The sequence below is a fragment of the Hemicordylus capensis genome, chromosome 3, assembly GCF_027244095.1.
Source record: "Hemicordylus capensis ecotype Gifberg chromosome 3, rHemCap1.1.pri, whole genome shotgun sequence".
Classification (NCBI taxonomy): Eukaryota; Metazoa; Chordata; class Lepidosauria; order Squamata; family Cordylidae; genus Hemicordylus; species Hemicordylus capensis.
This window is the reverse complement of record NC_069659.1, coordinates 8903712-8927804: the sequence shown is the minus strand read 5'-3', so window position 1 is coordinate 8927804 and position 24093 is coordinate 8903712. Positions and strand designations below refer to the sequence as shown.

Here is a 24093-nt window from a genome sequence, read left to right as displayed (position 1 = left end):
TATGAATATATATGAATCGTTTATTTTAAAAATGAACACTGTAAGATATTCCCCTCAGAGGATGGGGCTGCTCTGTGAAGAACACTTGCATGATTGTATGCAGAAGGTTCCAAGTTCCCTCCCTGGCAGCATCTCCAAGATAGGGCTGAGAGAGACTCCCACCTGCAACCATGGAAAAAGTGCTGCCAGTCTGTGGAGACAATACTGAGCGAGATGGACCAAGGGTCTGACTCAGTATGGCAGCTTCCTATGTTCCTACGTTCCTATTTCGTATGTTCTGCACAAATGAAAATTTATGCAAATGTAATTAACTGATTAAATACATGATTCTGACTACTGAAGGAATTATATTTTAATGTAACTGTGATTTTAATAGCAATTTAATATACTTCTCTAATGAAGAGATTAAATTTGCATATGGGTATACATCTGCATCAGTTTTCATATCAGCTGCATTACTTATTTGATCAGCCAACTCATTTCTCTTTGATTGGGTGGGACTTTTGTTTATTACCGAAGATGCCAATTTCCATCTTCTTTCCCCCACAGTTCAAAACCATCAACAGGGGCAAAAAGACCAATATCATAGACTCCATGCTGCAGATGCTGGAGCAGTATTCCAGCAACCTGGAAGAATTAATCAGGGAAAGGACTGCAGAGCTGGAGACGGAAAAGCAGAAGACAGAGAAGCTGCTGACCCAAATGCTTCCGCTGTAAGTACTACTGCTGCAGCAATCACCTCTAAATTAGGGCTGCGTAACTTCCGCCCTCCAGCAGATGTTGGCCTACAACTCCCATCATCCCTGACTATTGGCCACTGTGGCTGGGGATGATGGGAGTTGTAGTACAAAAACAGCTGTAGGGCTGAAGTTGTGCAGCCCTGCTCTGGTTGCTCTGCCCCAGAGAGCCTCCATGTGCAGAAGTTTTGACTGCCCAGTTATTGTGGCCATAGCGTGGGGCTCTCCCCCGGGTGCCTTCCTTTTGGCAGAGGTGTCCTGTTTATGGCGTGCTCTCCCCTAGGAAAGTCCTCCTGGCCCTAACTTTGAGATCGTGTTAGTGGTGGGCAAAAGCCTTTTACATTCCCAGCCATTTAAAATCTTTTAAACCACTATTGACTGTTTTACCCGTAGTTCTCCCTATCCTGTGATTTATGCAGTTACTTAGTCTTCGTGCGGTTTTTAATTGTTTTGCATTTTGATTTTTAAACTGTATTATTACAAATTATTACAAACTATAATAAATTATCTTTAGATATATATTTGTCTGAGGCATACCCGTGGCTAATCCCATGTGTGGCAGCTCTCGCGAGAGTTCGGAGAGCTGCCGGATAACCACAGGACAGGTGGGGGGAAGAAAATGGCGCCGGGAGGGGAAAAAATGGTGGCAAATGGTGCTGGGCGGCCAAAGAAAACGGCTGCAGAGGGCGGGGAAACAGATGTCCGGCAGGCGGGCAGAAAAGGAAGAAGATGGCAGGCAGGGGGAGGGCGGGTGGGGAAACAGACTGCCTATTATTATTATTATTTACATTTATATCCCGCTCTTCCTCCAAGGAGCCCAGAATGGTGTACTACATACTTGAGTTTCTCCTCACAACAACCCTGTGAAGTAGGTTAGGCTGAGAGAGAAGTGACTGGCCCAGAGTCACCCAGCAAGTCTCATGGCTGAATGGGGATTTGAACTCTGGTCTCCCCGGTCCTAGTCCAGCACTGTGTAACCACTATACCACGCTGGCTCTCAGAAGAAGATGGCGGACAGGGGTCAGGTGGGGAAGAAGATGGGTGGTGGGGGGAAGAAAGCGGTGGGGGCAGGCAGGCAAAAAAGTGGCAGTGGGGTGTGTGGGGGGAGAAAGCGGTGGTGGCAGCGAACTAGGGGCGCAGATGCTCTGCGCCAGATCAGCTAGTTACAATTATTACTACATACCTTAAAAAATTACCTCAGAAATCTCTCCAAAGGGCCATCTATGTATACTGTTTTCCCCAAAACAACATCAGTTTCATAAGCAATCAGAGGAGGTCCTCCCTTCCAGGTGTCCCCTCCTTGACATCCTTCTGCCGCTTCAGGTCGGTGGCAGAAACGCTGAAAACCGGTGCTGTGGTGGAGCCGGAGTATTTTGACGAGGTGACGATCTACTTCAGTGACATCATCGGCTTCACGACCATCTCTTCGCTCAGCGAGCCCATCGAGATTGTGGACCTTCTAAATGATCTTTACACTCTCTTTGACGCGGTTATTGGCCACCACGATGTGTACAAGGTGAGGCCTCTGTTCTTCAATGGTGAGTCTCTGGAGCAGGATGAGACCAGAAAATTCTCCAGAGTGGAGTTCAGAAGAGAGTGGCTCACATCCTGCTGAACGAGTGATTCAGCATCCCCCACGGCATACTGCATGTGTCTTAACTCTACAGCATTGCCTGCATTGCTGTGGAAGAGCTCAGTTCTGCTGCATGTTAAAATTGTTGGGAATTCTCTCTGGTCGGCGAAACCCTTATTCATTACAGCAGAGTGCACAGAGGCACAACACAGCGGAATTTGCTTAGGCATGCGTGTATGCTGAGAGTAAAGTAACTTGGAGCCAGTTCATAGTTTCAAATCAATATAAGGAGTATTTATTAGAGAACTCCATTCTAGATAAGAAGGTAAAGAGATAGGATCTCTAATCTAGCTAGTTGGATGCAGATGGATTCTAAATCTCTGCACACATGGTGCAGGGAGAGACAAGCTTGCATGTTGCAAGGGAGAAGGAAGGGAAGAGAAGGGAAGGAAGTAGGACGTGGCTGGAAGGAAGGAAATCCCGAAGAGTAGCAATCTACATATCAAAGGGATAGTGTCAGAACAGTAGAGAAGGGATGACCAATGTCTTGACCTCTCTAGCCCTCTGACTCACTAGTCTGTTCCCCTCTGTCACTGAGACATGTGACCGCGCAAAGTCCTTCACTTCCAACAAAAATAGCATCAGTTGCATGATTTTAAGTCGCAGTGTGTCAGCCCTGGTCTGCAACAGCACAGACAGAGTTTGCTGCTGGCTCTTGGGCTACAATCGCCATCATCCCCAAGCCCAATGGCTGAAGGATGATGGGAGCCAGGGGCGGATTAACAGATAGGCAACGTAGGCACTTGCCTATGGAGGCAAAATTTGAGGGGCGGAAAATTTTGCCACCCCTCTCTGAGGGTGGCGGCGGCAGCACAGCCGCTGTGGGGAGGCAAGGGGAAAGTTCCCCTTTTTACCTTTTAAAAAATTGCCACTGTGCGATAGGACGGGGGTGGCGAGAGCTCCTTCCAGCCTCCCAAATGACTGCACAGGCCGGTCTGCAACCCATTTTGGCATTTTGGGCCTTTCGCGTGTGCACAGAGAAGCCCCAAACGGGCTGCAGACTGGCTCGTGCAGTTATTTGGGAGGGAGGAGGGGAGCTGGAAGAAGCTCTTGCTGCCCCTGCTGCCCCATCCTGCCACGCTGCAATATTTTCTTAAAAGGTAAAGGGGGGGACATGCCCCTCTCCTCACAGCCACTGCAGCTGCCACCGCCCCCAGAAATGGGCGACAAATCCTTGGCTGCCTATGGGAGGCAAAAAGCTTAATCCGCCCCGATGGGAGTTGTAGTCCCACAGCACTCCAGAAGTGCAGGCCCTCTCCATGACAGCCCCCATAGCCACACCCACCCTGATAGCCACACCCCATGGCCACACCCATCCCCATGGCCACACCCCTCACTTGGATAGATGCGATAATTTGGGGTGGGGTGGGGTCTGTTACAAGAAGCCAAGAATCATGAAGACTCTAAGAAATGTACTAGCATGAGGAATGACAGGGAATGCCTACTGAAATGCCCTGGTGGTTCCTTCCAAATGGCCATAGGAATGTATGGAATTTCCAAACAGCTTGTGGCCTATTACAAAGCATTCCATGGCCATTGGGAAGGAACCAGGGCATTTCAGTGGGCGTTCCCTGTCATTCATTTTAGGATGTCCTGACACTCGTCCACCATAGGACTTGCATGCTGACGGTCCCAGGTTCAGTCCCTGGCAGCATCTCCAGGAAGGGCTGAGAAAGGCTCTGGCCTAAAACCATGGAGAGCTGCTGCCAGTCAGTGTCCTGTAGACAATATTGAGCTACTGGTCTGACTCAGTATAAGGCATCTTCCTATGTTCCTAAGACAGGAAGAATAATCATAGGAACATAGGAACATAGGAAGCTGCCATATACTGAGTCAGACCATTGGTCTATCTAGCTCAGTATTGTCTTCACAGACTGGCAGCAGCTTCTCCAAGGTTGCAGGCAGGAATCTCTCTCAGCCTTATCTTGGAGACACCAGGGAGGGAACTTGGATCCTTCTGCTCTTCCCAGAGCACCTCCATCCTCTAAGGGGAATCTCTTCCAGTGCTCACACTTCTAGTCTCCCATTCATATGCAACCAGAGTAGACCCTGCTTAGCTAAGGGGTCAAGTCATGCTTGCTACCACAAGACCAACTCTGCTTAGTCATAAAAGGTTGGAGTAGCAAGAGCAGCACCATTTAGAAAGCAAAGGGATTTTATTTATTTATTTATTTGTTCGATTTCTATACCGTCCTTCCAAAAATGGCTCAGGGCGGTTTACACAGAGAAAGAACAAATAAAATAGGAATAGATCCCTGTCCCCAAAGGAATCACAGTCTACAAGGAAACATAAAACTGGAGGGATGCTGTCCTGGGGCTGGATAGGGCCAGTTACTCTCCCCCTGCTAAATAAAGAGAATCACCACATTAAAAGGTGCCTCTTTGCCAAGTTAGCAGGGCCCCTGCTGAGACCATGGGAGAGCACCGGGATCGTGTCCCTGCCAATCCCTGCAGCGCTTCAATACTGTGCTTGTACTGCACTACCGAGGATCGTGAGAACAGCCCCGAAGTCTAAAAATTTAGAACTGAGGAACTGGGCAATGTTTGACCCGGAACGAGGCATTTTCTTTTGGCCTCCTTCAACCAGCACGAGCTATTAGCATACGTTCTTCATCAGTCCCTGGTCTTGACAACTGTTCTGATATCTGTTTGTTGGGGGACTGTCCTTTGATTCTCAGGTGGAAACCATTGGTGATGCCTACATGGTTGCCTCCGGACTTCCCAAACGCAATGGCCACCGACATGCTGCTGAGATTGCCAACATGTCTCTGGACATCCTCAGCTCCGTCGGGTCGTTCAAGGTGAAGCACCTCCCCGGTGTGCCTGTCAGGATCCGAATGGGGCTGCACTCAGGTAACTGTGTTAACGTCTTCCTGCCTTGACCACACTTTAAATGTGAAGAGGAATTGCCACCACTGACCAGTGGACGAGAGGCCTTCAGCTTGGCTCACCTGTTGAGGAGAATGTTGGTGTGCACATTCAGGACACAATTCTCCGCTTCAAGTTCAAATGCCGAATGACCTACCCCATCTTTAAGTTGTGGGAGTGGAGAAGGAATGAGGCAAAATACATTGTAACATATTAGCTGTTGCAAAGCCTCCCAAATATTATTAAATTTAGTTTGAAACATAACTCAAGTGGATTCTGTGTTCAAGCCTGCTCAACCTTTTCAAAGTTTCTTCAGTGGCATTTCCAGACTTCTTTCTATTATGCTTAATTTATTACCTTTCTTCCAAGGAGCTCAGGGTATTGCTCATGAGATTCCCAGGTGGTGTCCCATCCAAGGACTGACCAGATCCAAACCTGCTCAGCTTCAACAAAGTGGTCACTTCATGTGCCTTCTGACCATGCCCTGGGCCTGATTTAGTTAGTGATTTTTTATTTTCATATCCAGTTTTGGAATGTAGTTTGCATTTCTCTTGATGACTTACTCAAACTATCCTGCAAAGTGTAATTTGGCTGCATAATTTGCTTTGGGTGATCTTCCCACACATTCAGTCCTCAGGGGCCATGGGTTGGTGGGAAACATTGCAGAGTAGACGTCTCCGTTCTAGTGGTGGGATCTCTGTGTGACTTTGCACTCTTTTCAAAGGCACACCATGGCAGGCTGTGAACTGAACACAATCAGCAGAGAGCTCAGACCAATTCCATTGCTGGTCAAGAAAAATGGCAAAGGAACCACCATACATTGCTGTGAACAGGGATTCAAATCCTAGAGGAGCCAACATGATTATCATGAGCTATCTGTGGGAGAGAAGTAATATTTAAAGCAGTAGCAGCCAGTGCGGGCGCTGCCAGGAGGCTTTACATACAAGGCTGTTACCCCAAATCTCCTTCGGAAGAGAGTGTGTGCGTTCACACACCAGCCAAACTTACCCCAAAGTCCCTCCCAGATCCTTGGAAGCACTCCACACACAAATTGGGCATTGTCTTTTATAGCTTATTTCGGTGTATTTCTGGGTTTTTAAAATGCTGGTTTTAAGCGAGTTTTTCTAAAAACCCCGGAGCAAATAGGAAGAGGCACTGATGTAGAATCATTAGCATGATAAGAGGGATAATCTCTTTACAAATGCAGATAAACAGTCCTGAAAGACGCATCTGTTCACCCAGGCTTTTAATTGATATTGTTTTGATTGTTTTTAATGTTTTAGAATATTGTGTTTTTTTAATTAATTGTCGTGTTTTTAAATTTCTTGTTCCTGTTTTTAACTAATGTTTTACTTTTGTTATCTGGTTGTAAACTGCCCAGAGATGTAAATTTTGGGCAGTATAGAAATACGTTAAATAAATAAATAAAATAAAATAAATATAGCTCTTTAGAAAGCTCTCTCCCCACTGGCTAGAAGGAAAACACGGAGGCATGCCATGTGAACCTGCACCAAAACAAAACCCGAGAGCAGAGGGGAGGGGCTCCTTCCCTCAGTGCCGCGAGTGGAATTCCAAGTGGCCTTGCTCAACATTTACCCCGCAGCAGGAAGCCATGTGCGAACAACAATCAGTGGGGTGGTGAGAGGTACCTGTAAGCGTAATTTAGAAAAGCATAACTTAGAAAGCGTTTACTCTGCTCTGGCCGCACCTGCAAACTACTCTGAGCTGCAGCACATCGCTCAGCACTCCCTGCGGCGGGGGATCGGCCCCATCACTCACCTGGCTGTGGCAGGGGATCGGCTCCATGGAAGCCAGGGGAGGGGAGGAGCCAATCCCCCACTTCAGGGAGTACCAGGCAGTGCTCTGCTCCTCGGAGTAGTTTGCAGCTGCAGCCGGAGCAAATGTAAGCACCTACTAACTGATGTTTAAAGGTGCCTCTGGCTGCCGCCACCACCCCTCCGGTGGTGCCCACACTGGCCGCCACTGATTTAAAGTTTGAGTCAGGGGCACCCAAACCTGGAAGGGTTCATGGGCAGGCTACATCAATACATAAAGCAGAGTATTTCAGGAGCTAACTCACTCTCATCACAGCAAAAGCGAACAGGGTCTCGGGGGGAAAGCACTTGCAAATGCTAAGCATGGAGGTTGATTTAAGGTCAAACTAATCTATTTTGTTTAGAAGTACATTATTATTATTATTATTATTATTATTATTATTATTATTAATTCAATTTCTATACCGCCCTTCCAAAAATGGCTCAGGGTGGTTTACAAAGAGAAATAAAACAAATAAGATGGCTCCCTGTCCCCAAAGGGCTCACATTCTAAAAAGAAACATAAGACACACACCAGCAACAGTCACTGGAAGTACTGTGCTGGGGGTGGATAGGGCCAGTTACTCTCCCCCTGCTAAATAAAGAGAATCACCACGGTAAAATGTGCCTCAAACACGTAGTTGCCCATTCAAGTGCAAACCAGGGCAGACTCTGCTTAGCAAAGGGCACAATTCATGCCTGCTACCCCAAGACCAGCTCTCCACTATCAGGATCGACCAGGGGTTGTCAGACTAGGGTCCCCAGCTGTTGTTGCACTACGAATCCCATTATCCCCAGCCACAGGGGCCAGAGGCCTTTGTGGCTGGGCATGAAGAGATTTGTTGTCCCATAGCAGCTGGGGACCCAAGTCTGAAAGCCCCTGATATAAACAAAGCAGATGCAAGAGCCGGAGATGGCCCAAGTTATTGCCGTTCTTCAGGGGAGGTGTCAAGGGCTGTCTTGACTCACGACCCTGGTGAGGGTCAACAGCTCTCTTTCAAAATGGGCCAAATCCAGCTTTTAAATTGATGCGGGGAGGAGAGAAGCTCACAGGCAGCTTCTTATTGTGCTTCTTGCAAACTTTGCAAGGAATGTGAGGAGAAGGAGGCAGCCTTCTTTCTGTGCCCCTTGCAGAGAGATAGTGAGGCCACCCTACTGGCACCTCAGCCATCTGCTGCCTGAGGCTGACCGCCTTCCCTTGCCTCACGAAAGGGCCGCCCCTGGCTAGACCGCCGAGTTACAGTCCCTCCTGTTTGAGCTTTAGGAGAATAGAGCCAGATTTCGACCTATCAAGATGGCTTCAATCCAGATGTCTCTATCAGAGTCGGCAAGGGTGGGGATTCTCAAATGGGACCCTCCTCTTCTCTCTCTCACCCCAATGGCTCATCTTGCCAAGAAACGCAGCCGATTTCGGGGGTATCCAGGCCGGACTGAGCAGCTCTGAGAAGCGGTGGGGAGGAGCAGCTTTTTTTCCAAGCAGAGGGGCCTAGAGGGGTTTGCTTGTCAAGATCCTGAATCTCTGGCCGGCAGCCACACGCCGCCGCTCTGAGTTCACAAGTCCCCCTGGAACCTTTGATGGTTATTGCAGAAGATTAGCTAACATGTCTCATTAACCGACCCAGCACTCCTGGCCACTGGAGAGGTTCAGCCGCAAGTAGGAAAACACATTCCACAGCCCACAGAGGAGAAACGCAGCCTAATTAGACAGCCGAGCCAGAAGATCTTCTTGCAGGATCTCTTGTCTTGCTCGAAAACCTGACACTGAGCAAAAGTTGTCCTTTTGCTTTATGGAGGCTGTCTAGACAAGCAAGGTTTCCGACACAGAGCAAGAAGGCTTAGCAGGCACTTAGCACCATGGGAGGAGGGAGCTTTTAAAAGCTCAGTGGCAGAGCATCTGCTTTGCATGCAGACAGCCCCGAAGCTCTTCTCCCGATCCGTGAGGAGAGCTTCTTCCGGGGGACAGGAGGCTTAGTCCGCTCTCCCCGCAGACAAGCAGCCGCTCGTAGCTGGGCGGCTGGATCGGCCACTCACACAGCTGCCAGCTCCATCACGGAGCCGGCAGGGGCTGTGGGGATCGGGGCCCACGTGGCCCCCGGAAGGTCCAGGATCCCCTGTGCAAGTCCGTAGGGCATCCTGGAGAGACCCCCGAGCCCGGGAGGATGCTTGCAGCTTCCCAGCTGGGGGCCTACTCATGTGTCACCGTGCGCTGTGGCGACACACGAGCAATGAAATGTGGTTAATGGAGCCCTCATTCCGTTCATCTCATTTAAGGGGAGGGTGCTGTAAGTGGGCTGGCCGCCTTGGGAGCACCGGGCTTGCCTGTGAGCTCCCAGTTGTTCCCACAATCCACGAAAAGCAGGCTAAGCCGGCTCGGTGTAGTGGTTAGAGTGCTGGAGTAGGACCGGGGAGACCCGAGTTCAAATCCTCATTCAGCCGTGAAACTAGCTGGATGACTCTGGGCCAGTCACTTCTCTCTCAGCCTAACCTACTCCACAGGGTTGTTGTGAAAGAGAAACTTAAGTATGTAGTACACCGCTCTGGGCTCCTTGGAGGAAGAACGGGATATAATATGATGATGATGATAGGAAGCTCCCTTAGCCCGCTTTCCATGGATAGTGGGAATAGCCTCCCTGAGTTCAATCCCTGGTATCTCTCCAAGGAGGGCTAGGAAATACCCATCTGAAATCCTAGAAAGCTGCTGCCAGTCAGAGTAGACAAATACTGAACTAGATGGACCAGTGGCCTGACTCAGTATAAGACAGCTTCATCTGTTCAGTATTTGAGGAAGGGCTGTATAGTACAGGAGTAGAGCACATGTTTTGCATGCAGAAGAACCAAGGTTCAACCCCTGGCTTCTCTGGATAGGGCTGGGAAAGAACCCTGTCTGAAATGCTCCAAAGCTGCTACTAGTCAGAGTAGGCAATACGGAGCTAGATTGACTAAAGATCTGACCCAGCACAGGGCAGTTTCCGACACATCTAACTACACGTGACATTAAACCTGCCTCCAGGAGATGGCATTAACCTGGAAGCGGTCGTTTTATTTTTCCAAATTAATGACAGAGCCCTGAACTGAGCTAAGACTGTGGCACACAGCTAGGGGGAGAAGAGGTCCCTCTTCTGCCATTTTTACATGTGTGAAAGCAGTGGCGGGGGGACTGGATGGCCCATTTGTGTGTCTTCTCAAGGTGCATTTAATTCAGGAGTCCTCGAACTTGGGACACCAGGTGCCCATGGATTACAACTCCCAAGGTCGCTGTGGCTGGGGATGATGGGAGTTGTAGTCCAACAGTCTCTGGGGACCCAGGTTTGAGAACCCCCTGGTGGCATGTCATGTGTGGTTTCCCTTCCGCTGTGAAACAGAACTGGATCTGTTCTCACGTTCGTGATTCTCAAAGTGTGGGCGGAAGCACTTCAGAGGGGTGTGAGAGAACTGGTGATGCAGGAGTGGCCAACCAGAGGCTCTCCAGCTGTTGCTGGACTACAACTCCCATCATCCCCAGCCACAACAAAAAGGGCAAGACCAGGAAGGCAGCCATTTCTCATGCTGCCGCTACAACTGACCTCAAGGCAGCCAATTTCTTTGCAGAAGCTAGCTCTTCGTCAAATGGTAAAGGTAAAGTGTGTTGTCAAGTCGGTATTGACTCCTGGTGACCACAGAGAGATGTGGTTGTCCTTTGGTAGAATACAGGAGGGGTTGACCATTGCCTCCTCCCGCACAGTATGAGATTATGCCTTTCAGCATCTTCCTATATCTCTGCTGCCCGATAGAGGTGTTTCCCATAGTCTGGGAGACATACCAGCGGGGATTCGAACCTGCAACTTCTGGCTCGCTAGTCAAGTCATTTCCCCGCTGTGCCATTAAGTGGCTTCATCAAATGGCAAGGCTCCCAATATCTCATCGCAGAGCCTCTGGCCAATACCCATTATAGTAGGGGGTGGCATGATCCTGGCCACCCCCTGCACTGTTACCTCAATGCAGGAATGGCCGGGCTTTCATGGAGAGGCACCCTTTTTGCTGGAAAATGTATTCCTGGCAAGAATTTAGGTTAACTTAGGTTAAGAACTTAGGTTAACAGTCAACCTATCTCCTGTTTTCCCCTCTGTAAACAATCTTGGGCTGATTGCCACCTCTGGCGCTACCTCTGGGCGAGCAGCCAACTTGCTCTGCATTGACACCCTTTCCTCTCCTATTTCTCCTACTATTGATCTAGCTTGTGTGGACCCTCTTTTTTACTCAGTTTCCCCAGGAGTGATTTCTGGATTACACCCTTTCCCCAGCATTTCTGCTGTTATTTTCTCCTCTTTCTTCTTGCCTTGTGGCTTACCCCCTCCTATCCTTCACTAATATTTTCTTCATCTGTTGACTGGAGACTTCACCCTATTCTATTTTTAGATTTTATTTTTTTAGTTTCTTTGCACTTTTGTAGATTTTCTTAATTTTATTCCTTTTAATTGTTCTTATTTTTATGTTAGTTCTCTTAATTTTTTAAAAAATTTCTCTTCTATATTCCAGGGCCCCCTGGCGATTGGCTATTGTTGGTGATGCCTTTTTTTACTGATGGGAGAAATGGACAGATTATTTCAACCGTGACTAGCTTTGAGAATTATAGTGGGAGGAGGAGGGTCTGTTCTTCTAAGGGGGGAAAGTCCTGCCACTTGAGGCGGGCTCTCTCCTTTGTTCCCTCCTCCTCTCCTTCCGGTCCTAGTGATCAGATTGTAGCCACCCATGGTCTCAGGATGCTGTTGTTTAATGCCAGATCTGTCTGTAATAAATCTTCTTCCATCTTTGATCTCATTTTAGATGAACAGGCAGATTTGGCTTGCATCACTGAGATCTGGTTAGATCTGGATGGGGCTGTTCCCCTCACTGAGATGTGTCCACCTGGCTTCTCTGTGTTTCATCATCCCCGAGGTCACGGTCGGGGGGGGGGGGGCGGTGTCACGGTAATTTTAAAAGAAGATCTTATGTTGATCAGGAGCCCTATCCCACAGGTGACGGCGTGCAAATGTCTTTCTGTAAATCTGGGTCAACATGACAAACTTGGGCTTCTCCTGGTTTATTGACTTCCTCATTGTCCATCTGCTGTCCTTTCTGAGCTCCTTGATTTGGTGTCAGGCCTGGTGATTACGACCCCTAGACTTATGGTTCTGGGGGATTTCAATCTTCCAGCTCCTGATGGGGGTTCGATGGTTTGGGAGTTCATGAGCTCTATGGCTACCATGGGCTTGTCTCAGATCATTTAGGGCCCAACTCATGTGGGCGGACATACCGTGGACTTGGTTTATCTTTCGGGGCAATGGCAGGCAGATCTGGCCATGGAAAATATTGTCATCTCTCCCCTGCCATGGTCTGATCATTTTCTGATTAATATGCAGATTGCAACGGCCCCCTGGACAGCACTACAACATGGATGGTCCGCCCCAGGCGCCTCATGGATCCTGTCAGATTCCAGGAGGCTCTTGGGGACATTCCTTGCAATCTGGTAGGCGTTTCTCCATCACAGCTCGTGGAATCTTGGAACATCAAGGCCACCAGGGCGTTTGATGAAATTGCTCCCAAGCGTCCTCTTACGGTTCGTGGATCCCGGCTCCCTCGGTTCTGTGAGGAGCTTAGGGAGATGAAACCGACCAAAAGACGCTTGGAACACTGTTGGAGGAAAACTGGTGCCAAAGATGACCGAATGCTACTACTTGCCTATATTAGGGAATATTCTAGGACAAAATCCCACTATTTCTCTGCTCTTATCGCATCAGCTGACTCTCGTCCAGCGGCCTTATTTTGGATTACCTGCTCCCTTCTTAGGAGAGAGGAGCCGGTAGATGTTCAATCTGGCCGCTGTGATCAATTTGCTCAATTCTTTGCTGGTAAAGTCACCTGCCTTCGGCTAGAGTTGGATTCTACTTCTGTAGGATCTGATCAGATAGAGGAGATTCTGCCCTGCAATGTTATATGGGACACCTTTGAATTGGTCGAGGATATGGACACAATTCTCTCGGGTATGGGTGCGGCAACATGTTGCTTGGACCCTTGTCCCTCCTGGCTGGTGAGAACAGCTGGTGGGAATGTTAATTCTTGGCTCCGGGAGTTGGTTAACTCTTTGCAACGTGAGGGTTTCGTACCAGCAGCCCTTAAAGAGGCGATAGTTTGCCCTCACTTGAAGAAACCCTCCCTGGACCCTGAGGGCCTTGACAACTATAGGCCAATCTCCAACCTCCCTTTTGTAGCGAAGGTGTTAGAGAGGGTTGTATGTGCCCAGCTTGAGAGGGTCTTAGAGGAAACTGGCTATCTTAATGCTTATCAGTCGGGTTTCAGGCCTCGGCATAGCACAGAGACAGCGTTGCTTGCTCTGGTAGATGACCTTTTTCGGGACCTTGATGAGGGTAGTGTCCCTCTCTTGGTCCTTCTAGATCTCTCAGCGGCTTTTGACATTATCGATCATGCTATCCTCCTTGACTGCCTGCATGGGTTGGGTTTCGGGGGCACTGTCTTACAGTGGTTCCGTTCTTAACTTAGCGGGTGTGTCCAGTCGGTATGCATTGAGGACAGATGCTCTGACCCATGGCCACTCCCTTATGGAGTTCCCCAGGGTTCAGTTCTTGCCCCGTCCTCTTTAACATCTATATGGAGCCGCTGGGTCAGGTCACAGTTTTGGGTGAGATTTCATCAATACGCTGATGATACTCAGCTGTATATTGCCATCCCAGACCATTCTGGAGATGCTGTTTCTGTGCTTACTCAATGCCTGGAAGCTGTTAAGGTCTGGATGAATCAAAATAAGCTCAGACTGAATCCCACCAAGACTGAACTACTTTTACTCAGCCCTCGTACCGGCCAACAGCTGGATGTGAACCTTGTTTTAGATGGGGTGGTGCTGCCCCCGAAGGACCTTGTACGTGATTTGGGGGCCCTTTTGGACTCACACCTCCTGCTTGAACAGCAGGTGGAGGCTGCAGCCAGAAGTGCCTTTGCCCAGCTCCATCTGATTCGTCAATTACGCCCTTACCTTGATTGGCAAGCATTAATGACAGTGACCCTTGTTATCTCCCGCCTAGATAATTGTAACGACCTCTAGCTAGGGTTACCTTTGAGGATGATCGGAAAGCTACAACGGGTCCAGAATGCAGCGGCTCGTTTACTTATGGGTGCCAGAAACTATGACAGGGTAACACCTCTCCTGCAGTCATTGCACTGGCTGCCTATTCGCTACCGAGTTCAATTTAAGGTCCTGGTTTTGACCTTCAAAGCCTTGCGGGGTTTGGCACCTGTCTACCTACAGACCCGCCTCTCCCATCCACTTACATCCCGTCCGGTCAGATCTGCTCAGATGGCCCTTCTGTCAGTCCCCGATTTCCGAGGGGTTCAGGGCGCTAGGACCCGTGAAAGGGCCTTCTCGGTTGCCGCTCCACTTCTCTGGAATTACCTTCACCTGCAAATTTGTTTAGCTCCTTTCCTTCTTGATTTTTAAATCTCTATTGAAGACTTTTCTTTTTCACCAGGCTTTTTACCCTGTAGTTTATCTATCCCTGCCCCCTGTTAGTTACTTTAGTTTTATTTAGAATGTAATTTTAATGCTGTCTTGTTTTGCATGTCTTTGTACACCGCCCAGAGTCTTTGGAGTGGGAGGTATATCAAATGTTTCAAACAAACAAACAAACAAACAAACTTAAGCAGCATATTGCACAAAGCAAAATGCACCCTCTGAGTGCCAAAATGTTCTCCATAATGGAACTGCGACATCACAGGGCCGATAATTCAGCCTGTGCACAGCCCTAGCATTTTCAAATTGGGGTGTGTGTGTGTGTGTGTGTGTGTGAGAGAGAGAGAGAGAGAGAGAGAATGCCATTTATCTCTACACTGAAAAACAGGCATGTATGACCTGGATCTCTCTGAACTCCTCCTGAAAGGGAGGAAGTCTTCACTGGGGGGTGAGATAACAGACAAGTAAACACAGCTTGTCTGGATGATTAATTCATCAGAATTCAGGTGGAGGCTGGGTGGTCCGTGGCTTTGCCAAGAATTGGAAAAAGGCTTCATGCTGACTTTCAGGCTCAAACTACACGTTATGTTCCGTTGGAGCTCACTCTATGATTGGAATTGCGGGGGCACTTTTCCGCATTGGGGGCAAGGTGGATTCTGAGGAGCTGACAGGGATTGGGGCCGCGGGGCAGGAGGATTCTGCACATCTTCTCCACACTGTGGCCTCCGTCCGCCTTGGGCCCCTGAAGTGGAGATTAGCTCTGGAGAGGGAAACGTGGGCAGGGGGTTCCCAACACCCCCCAGATGTTGCGGTACTACAACTCCCATCATCCCCAGCCACAATAATGACGATGTTTTGGGTATGGAGATGATGGGAGCTGTCGTTCCGCAACATCTGGAGGACCACCAGTGGGGACACCCTGCTTTAGGGCATACAGATCCTGCCCGGACATTTCCTCCCCTGTGGCCACAGGGTGTCCCAAGGTCTTGTGGGAAAGAAGGCTCGAAGGCTGCCTTGCCCCATGCCCTTGGTGGGGCCAGCCCCTTCCAACACACACCCTTGCTAGCTTTGAAAGCGGCACAGGGAAGAGGGCAGGTTGCCCGCAGCCTCCTCTCCTCTCCTCTCTCAGTGCTTCTTGCAAGCTTGCGGGATATGGAGTTCCTTCCAGTGACACCGGCCTTTTGCACCGATTATCCCAATGGCCCCTACGGGCATTGGGAGTAGAGGTAGCTAGTGAGGGTCTCCTTACCTGTCCCTGCTTGCCTCTACTCTATGACCCCTGGCTTGACTCCTCAGGTACTTCCTGTAGCAAATCAGTCCTCTTCCTTTCCTCCTGGAGAGAAGATGGAAACATCTCCCTCCCTCAGTCTGTAGTCAGTATGTCACTAGTTGATAGGATTAGGTCTTTCCCATCCTAATGTATTTCACCAATAAACTAGTGAGTCTCTACAGCAGGCCTTTGGCCCCCCCAGCTGTCTTTGGACTACAACTCCCGTGATCCCCAGGCCCAATGACTGGTCACCAGGGATTATGGGAGTTGTAGGCCCACATCTGCAGGAGGGCTGAAGTTGAGCAGGCCTGCTCTGCAGTGATCTCCACGCACGTTCCTTAAACAGCGGCAACAGCTAGACTCCACACTCTGTAACAGGGATGGAAGCAGGGGCGTAGCTAGGGGAGAGGGGGCCTGTGTTTATCCCTCTCTCTGGCGGCCCCCAAGAGTGAGGGAGACAATGAAGAAAATAGGGAGGGATGGACCTGGAGGACCCTCAGGAGCTGGTGGCCTGTGTTCTTTGAACCCTTTTGCTCAATTATAGCTACGCCCCTGGGTGGAAGCTCTCCCCAGCTAGGATACTTTGCACTTTCCCCCAAGAGAAAGGGAAATAATCATGAACTGCAACATTTCTTGCAAGCTTTTCAGGGAATGTGAAGAGAGGTGCTCCTTGAGAAGCTTGCAAGGGTCAGAGCTGTCCCAAAGGGTTGCTTTGCTGGGGATGATGAGAGGTCTCCGCTCCACTGCCCTGCTGATAGCCCCACAATCTGCTGCTTGAGCCAAAAGAGCCACCCCTGCTTCAGGGAGGGCAACATAAATCAGGAAATCAGTGCAGGGGGAAGGGACTCCGGTCCTCCCTTCTCCCATGCCACACGTTAGGCCCATTCACACATTATGTTCAACACCTGAGCCTGATTCAGACATTATGCTGTACGAGTGTACAGATGTCTGCAGACTCGTACATGTGTTCGTGTGAATGATTGTACCTGGATTCATGTTGAAAGTGAACCTGGATACAGGCCCTTCAAATGCAGAGAACAGATAGGAAGTGTACTCCTGTACCTGCGTTCAACATAACATGTGGATGACTGTACCTGTGTACAGATATGTACCTATGTACACTGTATACTCATATGAGTGTAGACGGACCTTGATACAACAAGGGTATAGTGTGTGCAGGTACAGATCTGCGGCAACACAAAATACAAGGAAGGAAGCAAGGAGAGCTGGCTGAAGGACAGGAGCAGTGGGCAGCCGTGAGAGACAAGAGAGATCAGCGTGACAGTAAAATCATTCATTGAGTCTCTATTATTCTCTCCTCTCCTCTCCTCTCCTCTCCTGTTGTGTGTTATGGCTGTGGTGTGGGCTGGGCTGGACCAGGGGTCTTGGGAGTTTTGAATGTTGGAATGTTTCTGCTAGTAGGTGTATCTGCTTAAGGAGACTTGTACATCTTTACATTCATGCAGATTCAGTTGCTTTAATATTGGATCCTTTAGAGACAGAGCAGAGAGTGGGGAAAGAAACATGTGTGATGGGAATATGTTAAGTTGCATGTTGAAATGTTTCTGCGAATGCATATTTGCATACATATACTTGTTCTCATATGCTTACTTTCTTGTGAGTTCAGTTACTGTATGTGCCCTCAATAATCTTCCTTCACAATGGTTTTTTTTTAAAAAAAAATCTCACAAAGGGAGGGAAGTAGTTAAGGCAAGGTCTGCACAAAAAGATATTTGTGTTTTTTTAGTCTCTTTGGGTGCTCATCAACCTTCTCCCCTCTTGTCTTGACTGAAGATTGTTTTTAGCGTTCTGCTGAAACATTTGAAAAGCCCAAATGGTTTTTGAGGCATGCTGAGGGAGTTCATATACGTATATCATGTCGGGAGAAGAGCTGAATTTCCATGCTGCTCTGCACTACAAATGTTATTCATTTTATCGAATAGTGGCCATATATGGCAAATGTGAATCTGAGAAAAATTTTCAGTTTCTTTCAGGCCTGATGTGGTTTTGGAGTTACTGATCTGATTACTGAGCGGTAAACACCTGTTGAGAACAATAACAGTTACAATCCGATAGTTATATTTATTTGTGGTTTTTTTAAAAAAACACATTCAAGATTTCTTCTAAAAAATACTGTACAAACAATATGATATTTAAACCTTTCACCCAGCATATCCGGGTATAAAACTGTAAAAAGTAGTACATCCAACTAATTTCAGTGACAGGATTGTTCATGCAAAATTTGGTGTCTGTAGGTCATTAGGAAGTTAAGTATGACTTTATTTTGCACAAATTATTCAAAATATATAATAGATTAACTATAACCATACACTCAGTGACCACCATCGAACTTTGAGTTCAGTGTGCCTAGATAGATGTAATTCAATTGTGTATTGGATGATATTATAATAGAGGCGTACCAATGCAATGCCAACAGATTGTTTATTTTCTTCCTTTGAAATGGGGGAGCAGTGGGCATTCTGTCAATAATTTGGATGGATGGTACGTTCCATCAGGCTTTAAAAAACTAAACTTTTTCTTTAAAATGGTTGTAGATTATTGCAGGTTACTGTAAACTCATTAATTTCTGAAATAATTCTTTCAGAGTAAATCCTGAGAACTGTAGCCACTAAAGTAATAGAGATTTTTTTAAAAAATCAACATCTTGCTTAACACTAACTTAATACTTATCTTCAACCTAGTACAGTTAGTGTAAAAGATCTCAGTCTAATTCCCTATAACTGATTCTAGTGAGAGTGAATTCATTTAAAACCAAGCACTTCAAATTAAGAGGGACAGTTTCACTGGTTTTTAACTGAAAAGAAAAACTGTGTAAAAATGGGAGGGGGCCTCTTAAATAGAAGGAATGTCACCCACTGAACAACCTGGTGCAGAGTTGTTTTTCCACACCCTTTAAAAACAGAGTTGTTTTTCCTCCTCCCATCCTTTAATGAGAGGGGAAGGGTTGCATTAATTTTGCCTCCACGCAAAAATGTGGAGTGCCTTGTTAAAATGATACTTGCCCCTTGCAATAAATGTACAGTCATGTTAGAAATCCAAGTGTCTTCCTAGAAAATAAGATTTTTAACCTCAAGAGAATTCAGTTTTGGAATGAAAGTTATGCAAATGTGTTAAAATGTGTATGTTTGTGTCTGTGTTTTACATATAATGTATATTAGATTGAATTGTTTAGGGTTAGGGTTAGGGTTAGGGTTAGGGTTGCCCCTAGCCCCGCACCCCCCTAGTAATGGCCCTGGTCCCACCCACCCCAGTGGACTGATTGGGTGATCTCTGTGGGTCACCAGCCTGTCACTCAAGACAAGGGTTCACTTCTGGCTAACGCTTTAGAGGGAAGGGAGCCTGGTCACTACACAAACACATGTACAAGTGTACAGAAATCAGTACACTCATACAGCATAATGTCTGAATCGTGCTATTGTTGTTATTTATGTACTGCCTTTCAATGAAGAAGTTCTCAACATGTTTTCCACAGAAAAGGAATAATAATAAGATGGTTCCCTGTCCCCATAGTGCTCACAGTCTAAATAAAGGCTTCCCAAGAGATTTTTGGACTACAACTCCCATCATCCTCAGCTAAAATGGCTTGACCATTGCAGCTGGGGATGATGGGAAGTATAGTCCAACAACAACTGGGGACCCAAACTTGGGATGCTTTGATCTAAAAGAAAGACCTCATGTGGGGAATTCCAACATAACATTTCGTTTGGCTTCCAGAGACTCTGCTTAAAAATGTCTTGCACCTCCTCTGAATGTTTCCTGTCTTGTGCTTGACGTCTTATGACAGGTGATGGCCAACCTGAGGCTTTCCAGCTGCCATTGTACTACAGCTCCCATCATCCCTAGCCACAATGTATTGCAGCTGGGGATGATGGGAGTTGTAGTCCACCAGCAGCTACAGAGCTCAGGCTGGTCATTCCTGTCCTAAGATATCTGCTTTTATCTTTCTTTATTTTATTTATTTATTTATTTATTTATTTATTTATTTATTTATTTATCTATTTATTTATTTATTTATTTAACATATTTCTATACCGCCCAAAACTTGCATCTCTGATATTTTATATTTGAAAATGGATCCCTGTGGCAGATATGTGGCATATGTGGCTAAGCAGGGTCCACCCTAGTTTGCATTTGAACAGAAGACTACATGTGAGGACTGTAAGATATTCCCCTGAGGGGATGGGGCCACTCTAGGAAGAGCACCTGCTGGCTTGCATGCGGAAGGTTCTAAGTTCCCTCTCTGGCAGCATCTCCAGGATAGGGCTGGGAGGGACTCCCACCTGCAACCTTGGAGAAGCCGCTGCCAGTCTGGGTAGACAATAGTGAGCTAGATGGACCAAGGGTCTGACTCAGTAGAAGGCAGCTTCCTATGTTCCTATTTTAGATAGATAAGATTAAACCACCCAAAACAGATTAAAAATGAAAACCTTAAAACAATGTAAACCCACAATCTAATAATGGAGGCATGCCCCCACTCCTGCCATGGTTCCCCTGCAACTGGTATGTGGCAGCATCATGCCTCTGAGGCTGAGCCTTGGAGAAGCTGCTGCCGGTCTGTGTAGACAACACTGAGCTAGATGGACCACTGGTCTGACTCAGTAGAAGGCTGCTTCCTGTGTCCCCACGTTCCTAACTTTCAGTATCATTCACATAAGCTTCTTGCATCCTTGTTCACTGCAGTAGCGCAGCGTTCGTCTGGATGTCAGCCCATATCCGAAATCGGGTGGTTTTGTCTTTCCCTTATTGCTTTGCGTCCTTCCAGGTCCTTGTGCTGCAGGAGTGGTCGGCCTCACCATGCCTCGGTACTGTCTCTTTGGGGACACGGTCAACACAGCGTCCCGGATAGAATCCACAGGGCTGCGTAAGTCTTCTTCCACAGCGACCTGGCAGCTCAAAACCCAGCAAGGCATCAATAGGAAACACAGCTGAGATACACTGAAAGGTTTTGGTCTCCAACATGGGTTCCCAGATGATTTTGGACTACAATGTTTTTCATCCCCAGCATCAGTGGCCTCAGCCATTGTGGCTGAGGTTGATGGGACTGGTAGTCCAGTAGCATCTGGGGACCCAAGTTAGAGAACTTGGTTAGAGAACTTAGAGAACAAGGAGAGGAGAGCTGGTCTTGTGGCAGCAAGCATGACTTGTCCCCATAGCTAAGCAGGGTCCGCCCTGGTTGCATCTGAATGGGAGACTTGATGTGTGAGCACTGCAAGATATTCCCCTCAGGGGATGGAGCCACTCTGGGAAGAGCATCAGAAGGTTCCCAGTTCCCTCCCTGGCTTCTCCAAGATAGGGCTGAGAAAGATTCCCACCTGCAACCTTGGAGAAGCTGCTGCCAGTCTGTGAAGACAATACTGAGCTAGATGGACCAATGGTCTGACTCAGTATATGGCAGTTTCCTATGTTCCTAACCCCGAGATTAGATGTTATTTGTTGTAGTTGTGGCCAAAAACAGTTGAAAAAATAAATTGCTGTCCAGAGGCACTCTTCCCCCTGGACTTCAGGTCCAAAGTCCAGCACCTCTTCCACACCCCCAGGGGCCCCTCCATGCCCTCCACACCCCCAGGGCCCCCCCAGATCCTCTTTAGTCTGTCCTAGGTGGTGTGGTTGCTGCGTCAGCCAGCCAAGTGTGATTGTGACCTGCACTGGGTGCTTTAGAGACAAAGCAGGGGTTTGAAATATGTGGGATGGGGATATGTTAAGTTGCGTGTTGAAATGTTTTTGTGCGTGCGGATTTGCATAAATATATACCTGTTCTCTATTCTTACATTCTTGGGAGCAGGCCTGACCTTAGAGAGCCCTGGTGGGGTGTGGGGCCCGGGGCAAATCAGCCAGTGTGGGGGGCCCTACTAGTTAATTCTAGTGGGGGTTAATAGAGCGGGGTCTGAGGCGGTCGCACTGCTTGCCATACCCTAAGGACAGCCCTGCTTGGGACAGAGTTCAGTTGCTGTTTATGCCCTCAAGAAGCCATGTGTTAAAAATACTGCGTGTGTCATGGTGTGTGTGTAGGGGGATGATGCTTCACTTGTGGGGAGGCGGGCTCCAAAGGCCTTTAGGTCCAGGCTCCAAAATGACCCAGGTGCACCTCTGTTGGTGCCACCACCACAATGGATAGCTTCAACCTCTTGAACCTTTTCACAAATTACTACACACACACACACCCCGAAAAAGCTTTGAAATTCCCCCACCCAATTTATCACCAGTGAATGAGGTGGTGAATTTGGTACAGGGTTTTTTTTGTTCATCGAGCCAGCGTGGTGTAGTGGTTAGAGTGCTGGACTAGGACCGGGGAGACCCGAGTTCAAATCCCCATTCAACCATGGTACTAGCTGGGTGACTCTGGGCCAGTCACTTCTCTCTCAGCCTAACCTACTTCACAGGGTTGTTGTGAAGAGAAACTCAAGTATGTAGTACACCGCTCTGGGCTCCTTGGAGGAAGAGCGGGATATAAATGTAAAAATAATAAAATAATAATAATAATAATATCTTTTTTCCATTTTCATCTCAGCTTACAGAATTCACATCAGCCAAAGCACAATGAAGACACTTCGGAGTCTAAATGAAGGGTATAAAATAGATTTTCGCGGGAAGACAGAGCTGAAGGTAAAAAGCCTGCCCAAATCGCTGTGTCCGGAAGCCTCTTGTATATCCCGGTCAGCCTCGTTGTTCTGTTAAATCCACCATTTTGTATTTTAGGCGTGAGATTGTGGCTATGGCTCAGTGGTAAAACTGATGCTCTGCATGCAGAAGGTCTCGGGTTCCAGCCAAAGGATCCCAAGTAGCAGGGAAACCCTTCCCCAAAGCCCAGAAAGTGATTGACACAGTGACAGGAGGCAGCACTGAGACTGGGGGGGGGGGGGGCATTTGCCTGGCTCAGTAAAGCGCAGCCTTGTGTATGTTCAAATGAGATTTGGGTAAAAGGAGGGCAGAATTTCACAGCAAGGTTGAAATGCCTCTCGTTCACAGCTGAACTGCTACAAACAATCCAAACCCAAAGGATCTGATCCAAGACTGCAGATGGAATGATGAGGAAAATTAGTCATAGGAACAGAGGAAGCTGCCATATACTGAGTCAAACCATGGGTCCCTCTAGCTATTGCCTGCACTTCAACGTTTCAGGCAGGAGTCTGCCCCAGCCCTGTCTGGTAGTGAACCTGAGACCTTCTGTGTGCAAGCATGCAGATGCTCTTCCACCGAACTATGGCTCCATCTCCTCAGGGGAATATCTTGCCATGCTCGCACATGTGGTCACCCATCCAAATGCAAACCAAGTCAGGCCCAACTTAGCAAAGGCAACCATTCATGCTTGCTACCACAAGGCCGGCTCTCTTCCAATTAGGTATTAATTAGGTAGGCCAACTTCTAACTAAGTGGGCATTGCGTAACTTGTCCTTTTCACTTCAGTGAGACTACTTTGAGTAATTTTCCTAACCATGTCAATCATGTCATGCACAAAGACCTTGTTAAAACAACTAAGATCCCACTACTGGTTGGCATCCGTTGCCCAGAGGCAAAGAGAGGAAACTGGGAGCTGACGAAAGGAACCTTCGAGTGCAGGATGGCCTCTCTTGGGATCTAAGGTGAGGCAGAAGATCTGCTGTGGTGTAAGGATGCCTGTTCATTGCCTCTAGTTAGGCTCCACTTCAGGAGTTCTCAAACTGGGGTCCTCATATGTCATTGGACTACAACTCCCATCATCCACAGCCACAATGGCCTAGGGGTGCTGGGAATTGGAGTCTAGCAAACATATGGGGTCTCACGTTTGGGAACCCCTGTGCTGCCTGGATATTATTGATAAAGAAAGCCTATCTTGCACAAATGTCATAAGGCACCCGTGCTCTCTCCTCCAAAGGCAGATCTACCATTGGGCAACCATCTGCAGTGAACACAAGCCGCCCGATGGGGCCAGGGGCAGGGGAGCTGCTTGCCTGCCTCCCTCCGCAGCCGGGACATGCTGTGGATGGTGATGCCATTAGCCCATGCGCTGGCTCTTTCCTGACAGTGGCAACGGTGACAGAGGTGGGCGGCTGAGGAGGGAGTCCCCTGCTAAGTGAGCAAAGAGGCACCTTTTAAAAGTGGTGGTCCTCTTCTTTGAGCAGGAGGAGAGCAACTGGCCCTATCCGCCCCTAGCACAGCATTCCCGCCCCCCCCCCCCAGTGGCGGTTGCTGGTGTCAATCTTGTGTTTCTTTTTTAGATTGTGAGCCCTTTGGGGACAGGGAGCCATTTTGTTTGTTTGTTTGTTTGTTTATATCTCTGTAAACCACTTGGG

General features: G+C 48.0%; 1 protein-coding gene across 1 annotated transcript in view; it reads left to right on the top strand.

Moving 5' to 3' along the window:
• LOC128349594 (retinal guanylyl cyclase 2-like) overlaps positions 1-24093 on the top strand; it is a 74965-nt gene that overhangs the window by 41459 nt on the left and 9413 nt on the right. The window contains exons 12-16 of the mRNA XM_053306159.1: positions 550-713; positions 2061-2253; positions 5049-5223; positions 20586-20684; positions 22332-22426. Coding sequence (XP_053162134.1) covers positions 550-713; positions 2061-2253; positions 5049-5223; positions 20586-20684; positions 22332-22426 — 726 coding nt within the window. The remainder of the gene's footprint in view (positions 1-549; positions 714-2060; positions 2254-5048; positions 5224-20585; positions 20685-22331; positions 22427-24093) is intronic.